Source organism: Aythya ferina (assembly GCF_964211825.1).
Source record: "Aythya ferina genome assembly, chromosome: 3".
Classification (NCBI taxonomy): Eukaryota; Metazoa; Chordata; class Aves; order Anseriformes; family Anatidae; genus Aythya; species Aythya ferina.
The window spans coordinates 52,822,747-52,841,607 of record NC_140298.1 but is presented as its reverse complement, the minus strand read 5'-3'; the positions used below and the strand labels follow the sequence as shown (position 1 = coordinate 52,841,607).

Here is an 18,861-nt window from a genome sequence, read left to right as displayed (position 1 = left end):
TTAAGAGCAGAAGTTAAAGAAGACATTCATCCTATGGCTGATTTAATTACAATACTTGCTCTATACATGTGTTGCATAGAATTGCTAATATGTTCTAAGCAAGAACAGTGAAGACAGTGGAAAGAAGGTTTCATTATTGATGCTACAGGGTAACACAGGGAGCAAAACACAGCACAATACTATTTTTCTGTGTTTTTTCCTTTTCTGTTTCCTTTTCCTTTTAACAGCAGACAGTTTTCAGCCTACTGTTTTGATTTGCCTTTACTTTTAAAAGGCTAATTTCTGATTGCAGTGGATATGAAAATAAGGTCTGCAACTTGTGCTTGCTAAGTTCTTTGATTCCAGTGCTTGTAAATCATTCAGTTCTATTTCAAAGTCAGTCTAGGAAACTATTCAATTTTGCTGGACACTGAAAAGCACAGGAGTGTTGGCATAATGGAAAACCAATTTAATTTACCTTCAGTAGTGAGATAAATGCCTTCAGGTCCTCTGTCATTTCAGATATTTTCCATGGTTATTCTGCACACATCTCAAACATCAGTAAGGTAACAAGAAGAAACAGGAAAACAAATTACGTATTCAATAACTGATTAAATGCTTGGCTTTTTCATTTTTAGTCTAGACTTTGCGTTTTCTTTTCTGATGTGCCAGGAGTTAGCTGAAAAGTAAACAGCACTTCTTTTCTGTTCTAAAGAAGTGTCAAACAAAGCTGTAGCTCTTGAACACACCTCAGCACAATGCGGTCTAAAACTTGCTACACTAACCATCATGAAAGGTGTCTGTGAAGAGGCAGGAGTCTGTACTTCTTCAATATTTCAGTCAGGAACTTCCGATTATTATGCATGACAGGCACCAGTTGTACTGTCAGATGTGGTGCAATCTGTATTTTTCCCACGTATTTCCCCTGGTGTAGGAAGATGCCTAGTTCCATTTGAGACAGTAACAAAGAATGAAGCAGAGAAGGGCAGTAGCATCTCTTCTCCAGACCTCTAAAAGGTTCACTGGAACAGGCTGCCCAGGGAAGTGGTGGAGTCACCATCCCTGGAAGTCTTCAAAAGACGTTTAGATGTAGAGCTTAGGGATATGGTTTAGTGGAGGGCTGTTAGCGTTAGGTTGGAGGTTGGACTCGATGACCTTGAGGTCTCTTCCAACCTAGGAAATTCTGTGATTCTGTGATTCTGTGAAAAGCTCTCAGTGAAAATGAATCACCCCAGCAAAGTGCTGGAGCTGGGTATAGTTGCTTAGTTATTGGAACTAGAATTTGGAAAAGATTATATTTACCCTAGACAGTGTGTAAGTGCCAAAGAATATTTGATTATTTTAACTGTCAGTATGATGTATATTTTTTTCTTGGGTTCTCTGTGACTTATTCAGTAAATGTGTGTACAGATGAGCTCATTTGTCTACTGGAGTTTATAAACTTAAATAGTAATGATACCTGAATAATTGTTGGCTTTGTTTCATTAATGACAAGAATAATGGTCACTATTGGGGGAATAGATACAATGCAAAATATGGATATGGGGTTCACAGACTCATTGGCATTGCTTCCTTTTTTCAGTATCTAATGAAAAGGAAAAAAAAAAAAAAAAAGCTACAAACAGTATTTTCAGAATGAATTCTCATGAGACCCTGATTATCTTGCTTGTAATAATGTAGGTAGAAGAGGCATTAGGCCAGGCACCTAGACAACAAGACGTCACTTGCTTTTGATTTCTTTCTATCATTGGCAGTGGGAAATTGCTCTGGTTTGCTGTCCTCATCTGATAAGATGGGGAAAAAGTGTTTTCTCCCTTCCCATAACTTTTATCTAATTAACATTTACACAACATTTGCCTGGGCAGATAAGTAGTACTTACAAAATATATTAATTTCAGAGTTTGTATTTAAATTTCATCATATAATTTAAAGTAGGTGACAATGTATTGAATTTGGTTTGTATATTTTTTAGGAATTCAATCAGAAGTTACAGTCTAAGCAGTCAGCTCTTACCTCTGTGACTGAGAAGATAAACAAACTAACCCAAGGACAGGAATCACCTGAACACAAGGAAATTGGACAGTTGAACAACCAGTGGCTGGACCTCTGCCTTCAGGCACACAGTTTGCTCATACAGAGGGAAGAGGATCTGCAGAGGACAGGGAATTACCATGATCGCATGAATGTAGTTGAAGTTTTCTTGGAAAAGCTCACAAAAGAGTGGGACAACCTGGCTAGGTAAAAAAGAAAAGCACACACAAGGCTTATTATATATACACTGAAAGAGCAGTTTACAGAGTGTCTCTAAGTGGATCTGCTAAAAATACATTTTTCCATGCCTAAATTAAATCAGCCCCCCCCCCCCCCGCCCATTAATTATAACATAATTACTTGTACTGAAATAAAGAGAGTTTGAGGAGCTGTATCTTCAGTCTTTGTCTTTAAGGCAAGTACTGACTCATCCCATCTTGGGCCATAACGTTTTCTGATATTTCAAGCATTTTGACTGTTTTGTTTGAACTTTTCGTTTGTGTTTGTTGTCGTTTTTTTTAATCTGTTAGACTATTATATTTCAGTTTAGTTTATTTCATTTATTTAGTTTATTTATTTATTATATTTCAGTTTGGTTGCTGCTGCTAAATTGTTGCAGCTGCTTTTCACTCGTGTATAGCATAAACACACAGGCTGTGTGTAATATTTCAGGAGTCTGCTACTGCTGCTATTACTGCCATGAAACAAGATTCAACTTCATTACTTCTTGTTACTGTGTTCTGGTTGTTTGAATGGGAAATATAACCTGTATGCTGTGCATTACTGATATTAATTTGTTTGGTCAACCTGATGACCATATTGAAAGTGAAAGAGAGAGGAATAAAAATGTTAAATTTTGTAATTTATATTCAAGACCAGTACCTTCAAAATAATCTGATAGCTCTAGGTATTTATATGATGTTGATTTCAACATATAGTGGGCTCATAATTTATCCTAATCTCTTTTAAAACTCCTTCCTAATCATTCATTTCTATCCTATCCATTTTGATAACAGATCTGATGCTGAAAGTACAAATATGCACCTTGAAGCTTTGCAAAAATTGGCACTGGCACTGCAGGAGAGGAGATTTGCTCTGGAAGAATTTAAAGATCAGAAACAAAAGATGGTGGAACATCTAAATCTTGATGACAAAGAATTAGTAAAGGAGCAATTTGGTCATTTTGAGCATCGCTGGACTCAGCTGGAGGACCTTGTCAAAAGAAAAATTCAAGTTTCTGTTTCAACCTTAGAAGAGTTCAGTTTGGTGCATTCCAGATTTCAAGAACTAATGGAATGGGCAGAGGAGCAGCAACCTAGTATCTCAGAGGCTCTTAAGCAGAGCCCTCCTCCAGATTTGGCTCAGAGTCTTCTCATGGATCATCTTACCATTTGTAGTGAGCTTGAAGCCAAACAGCTTGTTCTGAAGATGCTGGTGAAAGATGCTGACAGGGTGATGACCAACCTAGGACTCAATGAAAGGCAGGAGCTGCAGAAAACACTTTCTGATGCACAGCATCATGTAGATTGTCTCAGCGATCTGGTTGGCCAGAGGAGAAAGCACCTGAATAAAGCACTATCTGAAAAGACACAGTTTCTCATGGCAGTCTTTCAAGCTACCAACCAAATTCACCAACATGAGAAGAAGGTAACGTTTCCAGAACATATCTGTCTGTTTCCAGAAGATGTGAACAAACAGATGAGGGCTTGTAAGAATGCCCAGGCTAACCTGAAGACCTATCAAAATGAAGTCACTGGGCTGTGGGCTCAAGGAAGGGAATTAATGAAAGAAGCAATGGAACAAGAAAAGAGTGAGGTGTTAGGTAAACTGCAAGAACTACAGAATGTATATGACACTGTTTTACAAAAGTGTAATCAGAGACTGTTAGAACTGGAGAAAAATATAGTTTCCAGGAAATATTTCAAAGAAGATTTAGATAAAGTTTGCCATTGGCTAAAACAAGCTGATATTGTCACATTCCCAGAAGTTAATGTAATGAATAGTAACTCTGAACTGTACACCCAGTTGTCCAAATATCAACAGATTCTTGAGCAATCTCCAGAATATGAAAATCTATTACTTGCTCTGCAAAGAGATGGCCAAGAAATCCTACCATCACTTAATGAAGTGGATCATTCTTATCTGGATGAAAAGCTTAACATTCTCCCTCAGCAATTTAATACTGTCACTGCTCTGGCAAAAGATAAATTCCATAAGGTTCGGGAAACAATTTATGCTCGAAAAGAATATGCCTCTTTGATTGAGTTGACAACTAAAGCCTTGACTGAGCTAGAAGATCAATTTATTAATACGGACAAAGCTCCAGCTGCTGTTTTAGCCAAAGAAGCTGTGTCACTTCAGCAGGCCTACAGAGATCTCTTAGGTGAAGTGGTGAGCCTTGGTGCAGCAGTGGATGAACTAAACCAGAAGAAGGAGGCCTTTAGAAGCACTGGCCAGCCATGGCAACCAGATGAAATGTTAAAACTTGTCACATTATATCACAAGCTAAAGAGGCAAATAGAACAGAAAATCAACCTGTTGGAAGACACAATAGAAGCATGTCAGGAACACGAGAAAATGTGTACACAACTTGAAGCACAGCTAGAAGCAGTGAAGAAGGAACAGATTAAGGTAAATGAAGAAATGCTCCCAATAGAGGAAAAGTTGAAAATATACCATTCTCTAGTGGGCAGCTTGCAAGACTCAGGGAGTCTTCTGAAGCGAATAACTGAACATATGGAAGCCCTTTCTCCTCAGCTTGACCCATCTGCATGTGAGACAACAAATCACCAACTGCAGTCTTGGCAAGACAAACTAAAGTCTTTGCATGCTGCCATTGGAGACACAGTGATGGACTGTGAGAACAGACTTGTGCAAAGCATAGACTTCCAAACAGAAATCTGCCGCTCACTTGACTGGCTGAGATGGATCAAAACAGAACTCAATGAAACACTGATTTTGGACCTCAAACTGCAAAGCATCCAAGAAGAAATCCGAAAAGTTCAGATACATCAGGAAGAAGTGCAGTCAAGCCTGAGAGTGATGAATGCACTGAGCAATAAAGAGAAAGAGAAATATATGAAAGCAAAGGAGCTAATACCTGCTGACCTGGAAAACACTCTTGCTGAGCTAACAGAACTAGATGGTGAAGTTCAAGAAGCTATACACATGAGACAGGTTAGTGCATCCTCAGTGTCATTAGCTTCTCGTTGATGTTTGTAATCATCATGAAAGGATTCATTTTAATAATCTTGTTGTCTTTTTTTCTGACACCCTAGATCATGGTCTGTTGCCATTGGTGAACATAGGGGGAATGAGATTTTCTCAATATGCCCATATCCATGCGCATAGAAATGCTGACTGACTCAAAATCTACTTCCATCTGGTCTCTCCAGACCTACGTTTTAGATATACTACAGGGAAAAGAAAGCAGGGATGGGCAAAATCCAGACTCTAATGAGGATATATTTGTTGCTAGTGTGATTTTTTTGTCTGTGTCTATATAATGTTCACTTCCATTTCAGGCTACCTTGGATAAACTGTATAGCCGTTGCCAAAGATACTACCAAGTGATGCAGATAGCAAGTGACTGGCTTGAGGATGCTCAGGAATTTCTACATTTAGCAGGAAATGGTCTTGATGTTGAGAACTCAGAGGGGAACCTAAGGAACCACATTGAATTTTTCAGCACAGAAAGTCAGTTCAGTAATCATTTGAAGGAGTTACAGGGTCTGGTGTCTGAGATGGAGCCCTTTATCCAAGCCACAGTAAGAGAGCAGCTTGTGCGGAATCTAGGTGCACTGGAAGAAAAGGGCAAAGGGACAAAGCAAGACTCAAAAACCCAGCAAGAAGTGTTGCAAAGGTATGCTTCCCCTTCCCCTTCCCCTTTCCTTTCATCACTTTTTTAGTGATGAAAGAGATCACAACACTTGATTTGTCACCTAACTGGAGTATTGTAAACTGTGCGACTGGTAACAGAAGCAGATATTGGGATTCAGAACTCTTAGATTCTGTTTTTCACTTCTGCCACTGACTAGCAGTGTGATCCTGAGGTGTAGATATGGTAAAGTTCTATAAAGCATGGAAAAGCACTGAGAGGATGTATAGGGAATGACTATTTTACATAGTACAAGAACCATGGAGTAACAAATAAAATTGAAGCAGACATTTTAAACTACAAGGAAGTACCGTTTTAACCAACATTACTGTGTTATTCATTATTCCAGAATGTTCTGTATGCCAAAAGTTTGGATGGGTTTCAAACACAACCTAGACGAAGTCATTGAGGAAAATTCTATCAAAGGCTATTAAATGCCAAGCTATAAATACAGTTTCTATCAGTCTCTAAGGCACAGCTCAAAATCAGCAACATACATTTCTGTATGTGTGCTCTTTAGCAATAGTCTATCTCTTTCTTGGAAAATAATGGTATTATATTGCATTAAATTGTTCTTTCTGGCACTTTATTTGTTTAAGGTGTGCTTCTGAGTGGCAGGAGTATCAGACAGCAAGACAGAAGGTTATTGAAGTGATGAATGAGGCTGAGAAAAAATTATCTGAATTTTCACTAGCTAAAGCTGCTTCTTCTCATGAAGCAGAAGAGAAGTTGCTAACACATAAGGTAAGGTGCTGAAAATGATATGGAATCCTTTTCCTTCAGTCAGTTAAAAATGAAAATTTTTTATGTAGGTCTTTACCTGTGAAAACCTAAAGTTGAGTGTTTAGATATTTTCCTGTAGCTTATAAGTGTTATAGCACATTACAAGCTGTTTTGTGTTGTGCAGAACACACATTATACTTGTGGGATGAATGGGACAGATATTTTGTAATCTTTTTCCAGTCTGTGCATCTGTGACTGTAGGGGAATGAAAGAATCCAGGAGATTCCTAACAGTCCCCAAACTGTGTACCCTATGCAAAATTCAGAACAGAAATTTCCACCTCTTTCTGCATCATATTTAATAGTTTTATGAGGACAATAAAATAGGATTTAATATTAACTCATTTAGTCTAAAAGAAATAAATGTTACAAGAATTACTTTATCCTCTAGCATTTAGGATGCTGCCCTCACTGCTGCCATTCAGCTACCTAAATATACTCGAGTTAGAGAGGCTTAAGACATCCCATGTGGTCTCCAGCTGTCTCTTCATATAGGCAGGAAACTCCCATAAGTGCACTGTCATGTCTTCCAACTTCATGAGAATATCCTGGTACACCTGGATATCTAAAATGATACTAGATTTTAAAATGACATAGATGAGTTCAAGCACTTGAATTGCTTTTTTGTTTGTTTTTAGGCTCTAATAATAGAGGTTAAAATCTTTGCTATTAAAATGTTCCTGAACACTCATTTCCATTCCTTTTGAGGGGTTAGCAAGAAAAAGAAAATCTGATTACACTAGATTGCTACTGCTTCTAGAGAATTGCAATTTGGAGCAGGTCCTTCCAGTCACTGTACCTAATATATTGCAGTGGAATAAGCTGAACCTAACCAACTCACTCAATGTAGGGTACCTCCTTTTAACCTTCAGTGGCTGGAAGTAGCTTGTCCACTTGCAAGTATATTGCATTGTAAAAAAAAAATAATAAAAAAAAAAAATTAGAAAAAATGCTCATTTGCATTCTTAATGCTCATTTTTGCTTTTGCAGACTCTTGTGTCCATAGTGAATTCTTTCCATGAGAAGATCACAGCTCTAGAGGAAAAGGCTTCACAGCTGGAAAAAGTTAGCAATGATGCCAGCAAGGCAACTATAAGTAGATCAATGACAACAGTTTGGCAACGCTGGACACGGCTCAAGAATGTAGCCCAAGAACAAGAGAAAATTTTGGAAGATGCAGTACAGGAATGGAAAGGGTTTAATGATAAGGTAACTTCTGGTTTTGGTAACTCCTCCTTTTCTAACTGTACATGGGTTTCTACTCCTTATACTGCCCTTCACAAACATTGAGTACAGATTATAATGAAGTCTTGCGAAACAAACAAGTCAATTTTATTAATAATAATTTCATGGTAGAGAAACCTAATACTAGGAAGTACAGTGATTCTTCTCAGGTCACAAAAGAAAAATAACAGCGACAAAACAACTGTGGAAGACCTAGGTTTAGAAACACTGCCTCTAAGGCTTGCACTGCTCTTCTGTATGAATACACATACAGTAAAAACAGTTATTTTGATTTCTGGTTGTTCTTCAGAATCTTCTCCTCTGTTTTCCTTTCCCAAATAATACATTCTAGATTAAGTCATTCTCTCTCTCTCTCTTTTTTTTTTTTTTTTTTTCAGAAGAGAATGAAGTTGCTAATTCTAAGTTTGCACACTGATATCTTTGCCTGTTCCTGATCTCTGATCATGCCTCTCTTTTTTTTTCGTAAATCCTACCTGACTCTCATTATTTGTCACTGTCCTTTATTTTATGCTCAGATTGCAGTCTCTCTGAGAATAGGGATAATCTTTCTGTTATTTATATGGCTTATGCCAAATAGGGGCATAAAGGGTTAAAGGTCTAAGTTGTATGGCAATAAAGATAATAAATGATCAAAAAATATGTATATATAAGGAGACACTTATCATAACAAAATAGACTGTTAGCAAGCCCTAGTCTGGTGTGAAGAGCTAGGGCTACCTAACTACAACTAGCAACATTAGGTCACAGATTTAGATCTATAGAGATTATTGCATCAGCCCTTTACCACAACTGATCTACGGCATACAGCACAGGGCTTGGCACATTTTTATGTCAGTTCTACTGAATTATTTTTAATTTCATTAAGAGACTGCATCTCTTTACATAGATTGAGAAAGCCACTGTAGCAATAGATCAACTACAAGATCGTTTACCAGAAAGCTCAATAGAAAAGGCTTCTAAAACAGAGCTCCTGGAACTCCTGGATTACCACAGCAGCTTCCTTCTGGAAGTGGATTACCAGCTATCATCTTTGGGTCTGGTCAAACAGCATACCCTTAGTATGCTTCAGGATGTGGAAATAAAGCCTCCATCTCAGGAAGAACTACCAGTCATGCAAGAAATCAAAGCAATGCAAGATCGATGCCACAAGTAAGGAATTTTAAAAGATTCACTAGAAAAAAATGGTAACTTAAAATTAATTCAGTAATAACAGTTCAAATATTACTTTTATTATCATTAACAATTATAATACTTAAATAATATATTTATGTTTAAAATAAACATCAGATAAAATTTAAATGATCCTTAATTTTGAAATAAATTTTTACCATTAGTTTTTCACCACTGTATGTATTATAGAATATGTACTTCCTGCCTTGCATTAATAATAGTAACTTATGTAAGACTTATATAAACTACAGTAGAGTTATAACTGACTTTAAACACTTCAATTTCATCTTATCATCTTTTTTGATTAGTCTATCACTTTGATTCTCCTCTTTGAAGTACTTCAGTATCAAAAGTAGGCATCTTGTAAATTTCACAAAGGAATTTAGTGCACAGGCAAACAGAAGACATCTTAAAATGTTACCTTGTACCTTACACAAGTATTTATCTAAATGTAAAGTATTTCTCTGTCATACAAAGCAGGAAAATTTATGGTTAAGGTTCAGGGTTCACATCCATTTCATAACTGCACCAAGACGCCATTAACTAGATCTCCACAGTGGGAAGAGAGAGAAAGGGAGTGAAAAGTTTAAACCTTGCACCTAGCCTGTTCAAAGTTAGTTGTGTTTATGAATAAGTGATTACAGTAGAATAGCAATCACTGTAGAAATTTTGTAGAGATTAGCACTTCTGTAATTCCATTCTTCACCTAGAATTGTTTTATAAGAAATAGCATCTGAGATGATTTCATGCTTGTGTAAGTAAGGCATGATTCAGCTCTGAAAGATTATACATGTGTAAATCAAATATCAGAATATCAAAATTAGATCCATGTCACATGCATAAGAGCTGCAAACTTCAGTCCTGTACATCTTTCACTGATCTGACATCTGAAGTGTTCTGTTTTTTCACAGGATATCGAAGTTCTTGAGGAAAGTGTGGAAATTATGTCTTAGTGTAAGTGTGGAGATAGGTCCCGGGATCAAAAATGGTGTTCAGATGCTTAAGCTGTGTCTTATCCTAGGTATTCTGCCACTGAAAATCCCAATAGTGGTGGAATTTATCTCATGTTATTTTAGCTTATAGATATCGATATCTGAACCAGTTAATTCTTGCTGCCTAATTAGTGGAGAGAAATAGACAAGATCTAAGATACAGTTTTTCTGACCTGTTTCAGAAGTTTCTATTAGAATGATGATGAATCATCATAAATCATGCCCCAGAATTGCCTGTTTCCTCCACTGACAATAAGGACAGACTGTGGTGCTGAGCACAGATGTAGGTGTCTGGTACTATAAACATTTGCATTTGCCCAGAAGAGTTGTGCATGAATGTCAAAATACATAAAACCACTAATTAAAAGGTGTGAACTGTAGAATGAATGTGAGAAACTTAAAAGTGTCTGCTACTTTAGTAAACTGTTGCTACATTGCTCTGATTTTTATTAATCTGGATATGGGGCTATTCATTGTCTTCCTTATTATTCAGTGTTTTTTTGACAAACCAATATGTTTAGACTTCCTTAATTCTTCACAAATAATTATTGTTTCTGTTTCTGAAGTATGCAACAGAAAGTGAAAAAAGGTGTGAAGCTGGTGAAACAAGAGCTGAAAGAGCGCGAGGAAGTCGAAGCAGAGATTAATATTGTGAAGACTTGGATCCAGGAAACAAAGGAATATTTATTAAATCCTGATGTGGAAGTGGATACTCAACTTCAGGAGTTGCAAGTATATCAAATTTATCAATTTCTAAATTGTGATGTTTTTAATGTGTCTTCATCATAATTTCAGAGTGTTAATCGCTTCCAAACCACCATCAATTCAAAGTACAAAGTATTAAATGGATTTTGAGTAAGCCACCAGAAAATAAATAAATAAAACATGGAGTAGCTGATAGGCTACAATATCTTATTTTAAAGATGTATATAAGTATTTGCATTTGTGCAACCTTACGTGCCTAGTATATTGTTTAGGAAATTTTCCCCCTGCATTTAAAATACAGAAGAACTATAGAACATGAATGTACAGAATGTGGCATTTCTTTTCTGTCTCATAAGTCTTGGGAGAAACAAAAGCAACAAATTAAAATAAATTACTGAAGTTTCTGAAAACTTAGTATTTTCCATATAAAGGTGGTCAGTCTGGAACAGAGGACTGGACAGACCATCATAAATTAGAATCCAGGGAATTTCAAGATACAATTCTTTTTAATGAAATAAACAAAACATTGAAAACAAGTATGTTTGTCATAAGATGCAAGTAATGTCTATGCTTGCTAAATTTGTGCAGATGTTTTCCCATTGTTCCTAACAGCATTATTTCTCTGTAATTAGTCTCTCCTTGGTGAAGTAACTGCTCATCGCCAGGCTGTTGAAAAAATGGCTGAACAACAACAGAATAAGTACTTGGGGCTTTATACCATTTTGCCTTCTGAACTCTCTCTTCATTTAGCAGAAGTTGGACTGGCCCTTGTAACTGTACAAGATCAGGTAAAAGATAGCAGATTAAATTTTTGTGGAATTGCACAGATTCACAAAATTGTTGTGGTTGGAAGGGACCTGTGGAAGTCACCTGGTCCAACCACTTGCTCAAGCACCTAGAGCTGCTTGCCCAGGACCATGTCCAGGCAGCTTTTGAAGATCTCCAAGGAGATGCCCAACAACCTCTCTGGGCAACCTGTGCCAGTACTCCACCACACACAAAACGCAGAAGTGATTCCTGATGTTCAGAGTGAACCTCTTGTGTTCCAGTCTGTGACTATTGCCTCTTGTCCTGGCAATGGGTACCACTGAAAGATCCTGGATCCATTTACAGATCTAAAGCCCTTCTTTAGACTTCATAATTTAGTATCATTGTCGTGGTTTAACCCGGCCGGCAGCTAAACACCACACAGCTGTTCGCTCACCCTCCCCCCTCCCTCTCTGGGATGGGGGAGAGAAATGGGAAAGTGAAGCCTGTGAGTTGAGATAAAGATGGTTTATTAAGACAGGAAAATAATAATAATAATAATAATGAGATAATAGTACTACTACTAATAATGTGAACAAAACAAGTGATGCACAATGCAATTGCTCACCACCCGCTGACCGATGCCCAGCCTAACCCCAAGCAGTCCAGCCCCCTCACCCCGGCTAGCCACCCCTATATATTGTTTAGCATGACATCAGATGGTATGGAATACCCCCTTGGCTAGTTTGGGTCAGCTGTCCTAGGTCTGTCTTAGGTCTGTCCCCGCCCAGCTCTTGCTGCACCCCCAGCCTGCCCATTGGCAGGACAGAGTGAGAAGCTGAGATGTCCTTGGCTTGGTGTAAGCACTGCTCTGCAACAATTAAAACATCGGTGTTTTATCAGCACTCTTCTCTTCCTAAGCCAAAACATAGCATTCTACTATATAGCTACTAGGAAGAAAATTAACTCTGTCCTAACTGAAACCAGGACAAAAGTACAGTATCCAAGTGTAGTCAAACAACGGTTATGCAGAGTAGTTTTATTGTCTTCCTACTTTAACAAAATAAAATTAAAAGAAAATTAAGTGAAAGTTAATTTATTTTCCGGAGGACTGATTTCTGGTTACTGAATTTAATTCTTCTTGTTAACAGATTCAAACAAAAGAAAAAGAAACTCAGCATATCAAAACATTGAATCAAGAGTTTGGACAGAAAATCCAGGGAATAGCAAATGAACTAAATGCAATTCTTTCCAAACTGAAAAAGAAAACAAATGATATAGCAAAAGCTAAACTTGAACAAAAGGTAAGACTAGGTTTTCTTTAATTGGTTACAGCACAGACACTTCAGAATTGGGACTTGGTAACAAAACTGTATTTTTTAAGAGCGCAATCAAACTTTTATTTTTTTTTCAAACAAGCCTATACAGGCAGATGAGGGCTTAACAAAAAATATAGGGAGTATCTGAGAGCAAAAACAAGTCAGTTGGACAGAATTATGCTTTTCTCTTTAAATAATGAGTATGATTGCAACCTGAGGAAGCGTAAGAGGCTTTCAAACTGCTCCTGTTTTAACTCTGTATTGAAAAGACCATTCTTTGCAGTCTTATCTTTACTTGTAATAAATAGAAGCTAACTTTGTAGTCCATCTCATATCATTTTGTACAGTCATGAATTTAAGTACTATTGGTGCTGTTACAGGAAATGAAAAAGACTCTTGGTTACTTTTCTGATTTTTCAATTATAGTTATATACCACAAAAAGAAAATTTCATCTCCACTGAGGCATAATGGCCAAGTTAGGATTGTTGTATGAGAGTAGGAGGGTTTTTTTTGCTTCCTTTTCTTGGTTTTGTTGTTGTGGTGTTTTGTTTTTTTGATGAGGAAGGAGAGGCAGGACGTAGAGGACTCATTCTGTGTTTTTTGCTTTTATTTTTTGTTTGTTTGCTTTTATGTTTGTTTGTTTGTTTGTTTTTTTACTAGTCAAATATAATCTTGACCAAGTTATTGTTTGAAAGCATACAAAACAGAAAACTGGGTATGTCTGATAGTTATGCTTGTCTGAAATATTTATGTCTGTATTTAGATGCGTAGATCACCATCTATCTTTATGTCTACACACAGGCATTAATATCATTAAAGCATGTTACTGTTCGTGGAACAATAGTCATTTACCATGAATGGTTGATCATAAATTACACTCTAATGCATCTGTGCTAGGACAGTCCTAATCTGGCAAGCTTAAAGCACCTGCAGCTAGAGTTGTGTTCAGTTCTGAATGTTTTTGCCTGATGATTGCAATTTATATTTCTAAAAATAATTGTAAGGAGCTAAAGTGTTTGATGACACTTATTTTGTTTATACTACAAAAGCAACAAATCATTAACACCCTAGGCATAAAAGCAACAGGAAGAAAAAAACACATCATCCCAAGAAACTGTAGCCACTAAACATGTTATCAGTCTGGAAAATATAGAAAACTCTTTAGATTTCTTTTTCAGAAACTTTGTCATTATGGTAAAAAAAAAAAAAAAAACAAAAAAACAAACAAACAAACAAAAAAACTGATTTAAAATTTGTTTCTATTGAAATAGTCTATCATGATCCAAACCACATGTCTGTGTAGATCAAGCTATGAAAATGCAAAAGTTTTTATAATGCATTCATGAGTAATTACATATTTCTGAGTTTGCAAGGATAACAAGATCCTTTTCAAATAAACAGAAATCTTTGTCATGGCAATGTGTGCTGACCATTCACTTCAAAAACAAACATGGAAGGAAGGCCAAGAACAGTTAATGTCACTCTGAAGTGACTCACTCTTTTGATATGGTACAGAAAATGGTTATCCAGTTCAGCCAGGAAGTCAGAGAAGAAAGAGTAATGGGACACATATAAGAGGTGACCAAACATCATGCTGTTCTGCCTTCCTGCTTAGACAAGCATTTCTGGTTTGCAGACAGAATAAAAATGAAATGAGAGTTGCAAGTTGAACTAGAAATAATCAACCAGAAAACTAACACTTCCTGTCGCACTGATTTTCTCGTTTTTCTGTCTAGATCCTTGGTGAGGAGTTGGACAGCTGCAATATAAAATTGGTGGAATTAGATGCATCAGTCCAAGACTTTGCAGAACAGAACATACCCCTTGCTAAGCAGCTGGCTAACAGGATAGGGAAACTCACAGCACTGCACCAACAGACCATACGACAGGCTGAGTACAGAGCAGCCAAGCTCAGCCAGGTATGGTCTCAAATCCTTTCTGTCATGTTTTTATTGTTACTGTTTTTTCATTTTTGGTTGGTTGGTTGGTTTGGTTTGGTTTGGTTAGTTGGTTGGTGTGTGTGATGTTTTGTTTGTTTGTTTGTGTGTTGGGGGGGGGGGTCAGAAAGAGGAAGTACAGGCAAATTTCTCATTTATTTTCCTGTACTTCCACAAGAAGGGACATTCTTTGGCAAATCTGCCAAAATTTTATTCAGAGCTTGCATCACACAGCAGAGGAGTACAGGATGGGGTCAAATAAAGAGGGTGGAATAACTGACTGGGTGATGCTGCTTTAAGAGATGCATCTACTGATTGGTTCCTCTGGTGCCCTGAACAAATTTTAGACCTTCCTACTAACAACAGCATGCCAGGAAATAATACTATGTTGTCATACTTTTCAGGGCTTTTGTCTTATCAGTTACCAATATTTGCTGCCTCATACATACACAAAACAAAAATAAAAATATTTTACTTTAGTCACAATATGTAGAGGGAGAATATAATTTGTAGATTCAATGAAAAAGTCTAGATACAAAGAACCTGATAATGCATAATCTTTCTTCCCTGTAACATTTACAAAGATGCTTCCTCTGCTGTCTTCAAGATTCAGTCTCTGAAACCCCTTGCAAGAAGTTTTTCCTAACTGTCATTATCCAAAAAATAATAATAATAATAAATAAAGTCTAGCTAATATAAAGAAAGGGATTTTCCATGGTTCTGCAGTCAACACCCTGATAATTTATAAATTCTCTTTTCTGCATGCATGAAGAAGGTTCTGTAAGTTTTGAAAAAATATTTCATGATATTTTTTTTTCAGTTACCTCTGAAAATTTGTTTTAAAAACAGATAGAAAATAAATATCGAAGCATGAGTTCAGTCAAAGGTACTTTGTGAAGGGATTTAACTATTGTTAGGGTATTTTTTTATTCAACAAAGAAATCCACTTCCCATTTAAAAATAAAAATAAAAATAAAAGCAAAGTCAAGACAAACAACACATACAAGTAGAGAAATACAGAAATATAATTCAAGCACAGAGAGGAGTTGATCTGTCCCTCATACAGAACAAATGCATGAAAAATTAATCCTATTGTAAATAAAGGGTACTTGCTAATCACAAATTAGATGAATCAAAAATGAGAGCATTTTTGCTCTTGTATTATGAAATAAATGCACATTTCTCTTTTTTTTAAATGTGACAGCTTGAGTAGACAAAACAGGTTTTAAATAAAAGTGTTTTTTGGAATTACATGGCAGAGACCAAAACATATGAATGCCCTAAAAGAGACTTGCAGTTAACTATACGTTATTTTCAAACTTCTGTGTGTGGCTTAAGTATGTGCAGGAAGTGTATATGTAGAATGTACATGTAGCTGAGCATCATCTACAGGCAACCATCTCCCAGGTTTACCTATGTTCTTGTGGTGACTTTTTTCCTCAAAAATAGATATGGTTGTTACTGAAACCAAACCTATTTTAACTCCATCAATATAGACTTAATTGGTTTATATTCAACGGTAAGTAAAAGTTGTTAAAATTATCCCCAAAGTTAAACATATGAAATGAAATGAAAGCAATTTTGTCATTACTAAGAACTGTACAGAATTACATCTTAGATTTAAAAGGTGGATTTTTCTTCTATATCCAGGCTGCTTCACATTTGGAAGAATACAATGAGATGCTGGAGTTCATTCTGAAATGGTCTGAGAAAGCAAATATCTTAGTGCATGGTAGTATAACATGGAATTCTTCCTCTCAGCTTCGTGACCAATTTAAAGCCTACCAGGTGATTATATAAGTTGTGAAATTTAAGGGAAAGTGTAGAAAAGAATTGAAGTTTTATTTTCCACACATTTTCCTTTCTTTCCTTGAGAGAAAAATGCCTAAATATGCTAGGTTTCTTTATTTTCAATAATTGTTTTGAATACTGAAATAAGGATGCATTGTTGAATAAAACTGTTTCAAATGATCTCTCTGTTTACTCAAGTACATTGGCTTCATAGCAGCATCTGACTGAACACTGTGTCTAGACAGTGGGATGCTATCACACTGAATATGTCATTACAGCTAATACTCTCCTAGATAAAGATCATAGTAATTCTTTTCCTGGCACTTGATGATTCCTATCCAAGAACATATTATAAATTCTAATTTAACCAAACAAAATCTTCAGTCTTTTTCAGTTTTAAGCTAAGTTAGAATAGCCTTTGTTCACATTTGAGCAGTTTCATACCAAATGGTCTCACTGATGCCCAATGGATGTTTCTTCTTCCCAAGTGCTTCCTGAACATCTCACATTAGTGTTTAGCTCTCTATGACAGTGTATGATCATGTGAAACAAATCAAACCATCATGAGATGATCATGTCTCACTAATGCCAAAATAACACTGCATTAATTTTGTCTCCTATACATGTAGAGAGAGATCAGTTAATTGTCAGCTGCAATCAGTTACATTAGGACAGGATAACATGTGCACTTCCTTATCCTGAGTATGACTCTCCAGGCAATTTATCCTGAAGAAAGCTCGGAGGTAGCATTTGTAGGGTTTTTTTTGTTTGTTTGTTTGTTTGTTTTTTCCTGCTTCAGAAGTCTAGGAGATGGACGTAACCAATGCCATCCCACTAAACACTTTGGTAGCCAATTTTTATGGAGTATTGATTATTATTGCCCTGTTATCCAAGTGCTTTCTGTTGCTTCCTATTGGGTATATCAGGCTTCCAGAACAAATCATATATGTAGATGATGCATATTACATTTTTATAGGCAAGTATGTATAGCAAAATACTAATGATGGTAAGCAGAGTTGCTGAAGCTTCAAGACTTATTCTGTTAACCTGATATAACCTGAAGCACTTGAGTGTGCACTCAGAATTAAGCATATTGCCTAAGCCTTACAGTAAATTGGTGAAACTTAATCATACTTATACATGTGTACAAATTGAGGAGCTTGAATGGGAATATACTTGGAGGTATGTCCAATCTGTAGCTCAACTTTGGCATTCAGTTCTGATTATATCTGTATCTAGACTATGCTTGAAGAGTCTGGGGAGATTCATGGTGATCTTGAGGCCATGAGTGAGAGGATTGAGTATCTGTCCAGTGTATACTCTACTGAAGCAATGTCTCAGCAAGTGCTGGAACTGGGACGTCGTACAGAAGAGTTACAGCAAGTTATCAAAGTACGGTTACCAAATCTCCAAGATGCTGCCAAGGTATATGAAAGCACTTTTTTTCTAACATCAGCTGACAGCTGTTTCTATGTGCTTAGAGAATTATGGTTTTGTAAGTACTAGCAGTACAGATTATCTGTGGTCTATAAAGGGTACAATTCTGTTGTCTAAGCATAGGTGTCCTGCACTGCTTGCAATGCTGTTGAGCATTCAGCCTTGACTTCAGCTACTGATCCAAATAGGGACAAGATTCCTGTTACATCTGCCCTCTCTAGATAGACATATTGGGTACCATGGCATATCTTAAATGGCACTAAACACCTTTGTTTAGATACTTGAACTGAGATGAAAATGTCTCTGTCAGTATTTATGCTGTACCATTTCTTTAGTTTTCCCTTAGAAGATAGCTGTTTATTGATTCTAATCAGCACTGAACCAGACCAGGACTCTGTAATGTAAGACCTGTCTCTCCAACAGAGTGCAATGAAAAGAAGGAACATGCTTTTTCATGTTCCAGATATTTCTTTGCAACTCTTCCATATGGGTTTATTGTTAATGTATGTGTGTTATCCTTATGTAACGCATGAGGTCACTATAAACTGGTACGAGACACAGGAAAAAAGCACAAAAGTCTTTTCTGTTTGCTCTTATGGTTAGGGCACAATTTTTTTCTTTTATTATTATTATTTTATTAAACACAATAATTTGGTAAAAAGAGTATAAAAGAGTATTATATATTTCTAGGTTTGATTTTTGTTTCTTTGTTTTTGTCAGATGCTACAGCTACACACAAATAAGTAGGAAAATAGTACCTAAAGGCACCTAAGAATAGCCTATTGCTAATAGTTAGAACAATCATAGCTAAATTTAAAATGGTTAGAAATGTGATTCATTTAACAGTA

At 36.5% G+C, this 18,861-nt stretch overlaps 1 protein-coding gene across 18 annotated transcripts in view; it reads left to right on the top strand.

The window, feature by feature from the left end:
- SYNE1 (spectrin repeat containing nuclear envelope protein 1) overlaps positions 1-18,861 on the top strand; it is a 307,251-nt gene that overhangs the window by 175,352 nt on the left and 113,038 nt on the right. For all 18 annotated transcript variants that reach the window (XM_084515528.1, XM_084515529.1, XM_084515530.1 and 15 more), the window contains 12 exons: positions 1,952-2,217; positions 3,027-5,187; positions 5,535-5,872; positions 6,487-6,631; positions 7,660-7,878; positions 8,801-9,063; positions 10,643-10,808; positions 11,414-11,569; positions 12,680-12,832; positions 14,585-14,767; positions 16,436-16,573; positions 17,816-18,001. In XM_084515528.1, the coding sequence (XP_084371654.1) occupies positions 1,952-2,217; positions 3,027-5,187; positions 5,535-5,872; positions 6,487-6,631; positions 7,660-7,878; positions 8,801-9,063; positions 10,643-10,808; positions 11,414-11,569; positions 12,680-12,832; positions 14,585-14,767; positions 16,436-16,573; positions 17,816-18,001 (4,374 nt within the window). The remainder of the gene's footprint in view (positions 1-1,951; positions 2,218-3,026; positions 5,188-5,534; positions 5,873-6,486; positions 6,632-7,659; positions 7,879-8,800; positions 9,064-10,642; positions 10,809-11,413; positions 11,570-12,679; positions 12,833-14,584; positions 14,768-16,435; positions 16,574-17,815; positions 18,002-18,861) is intronic.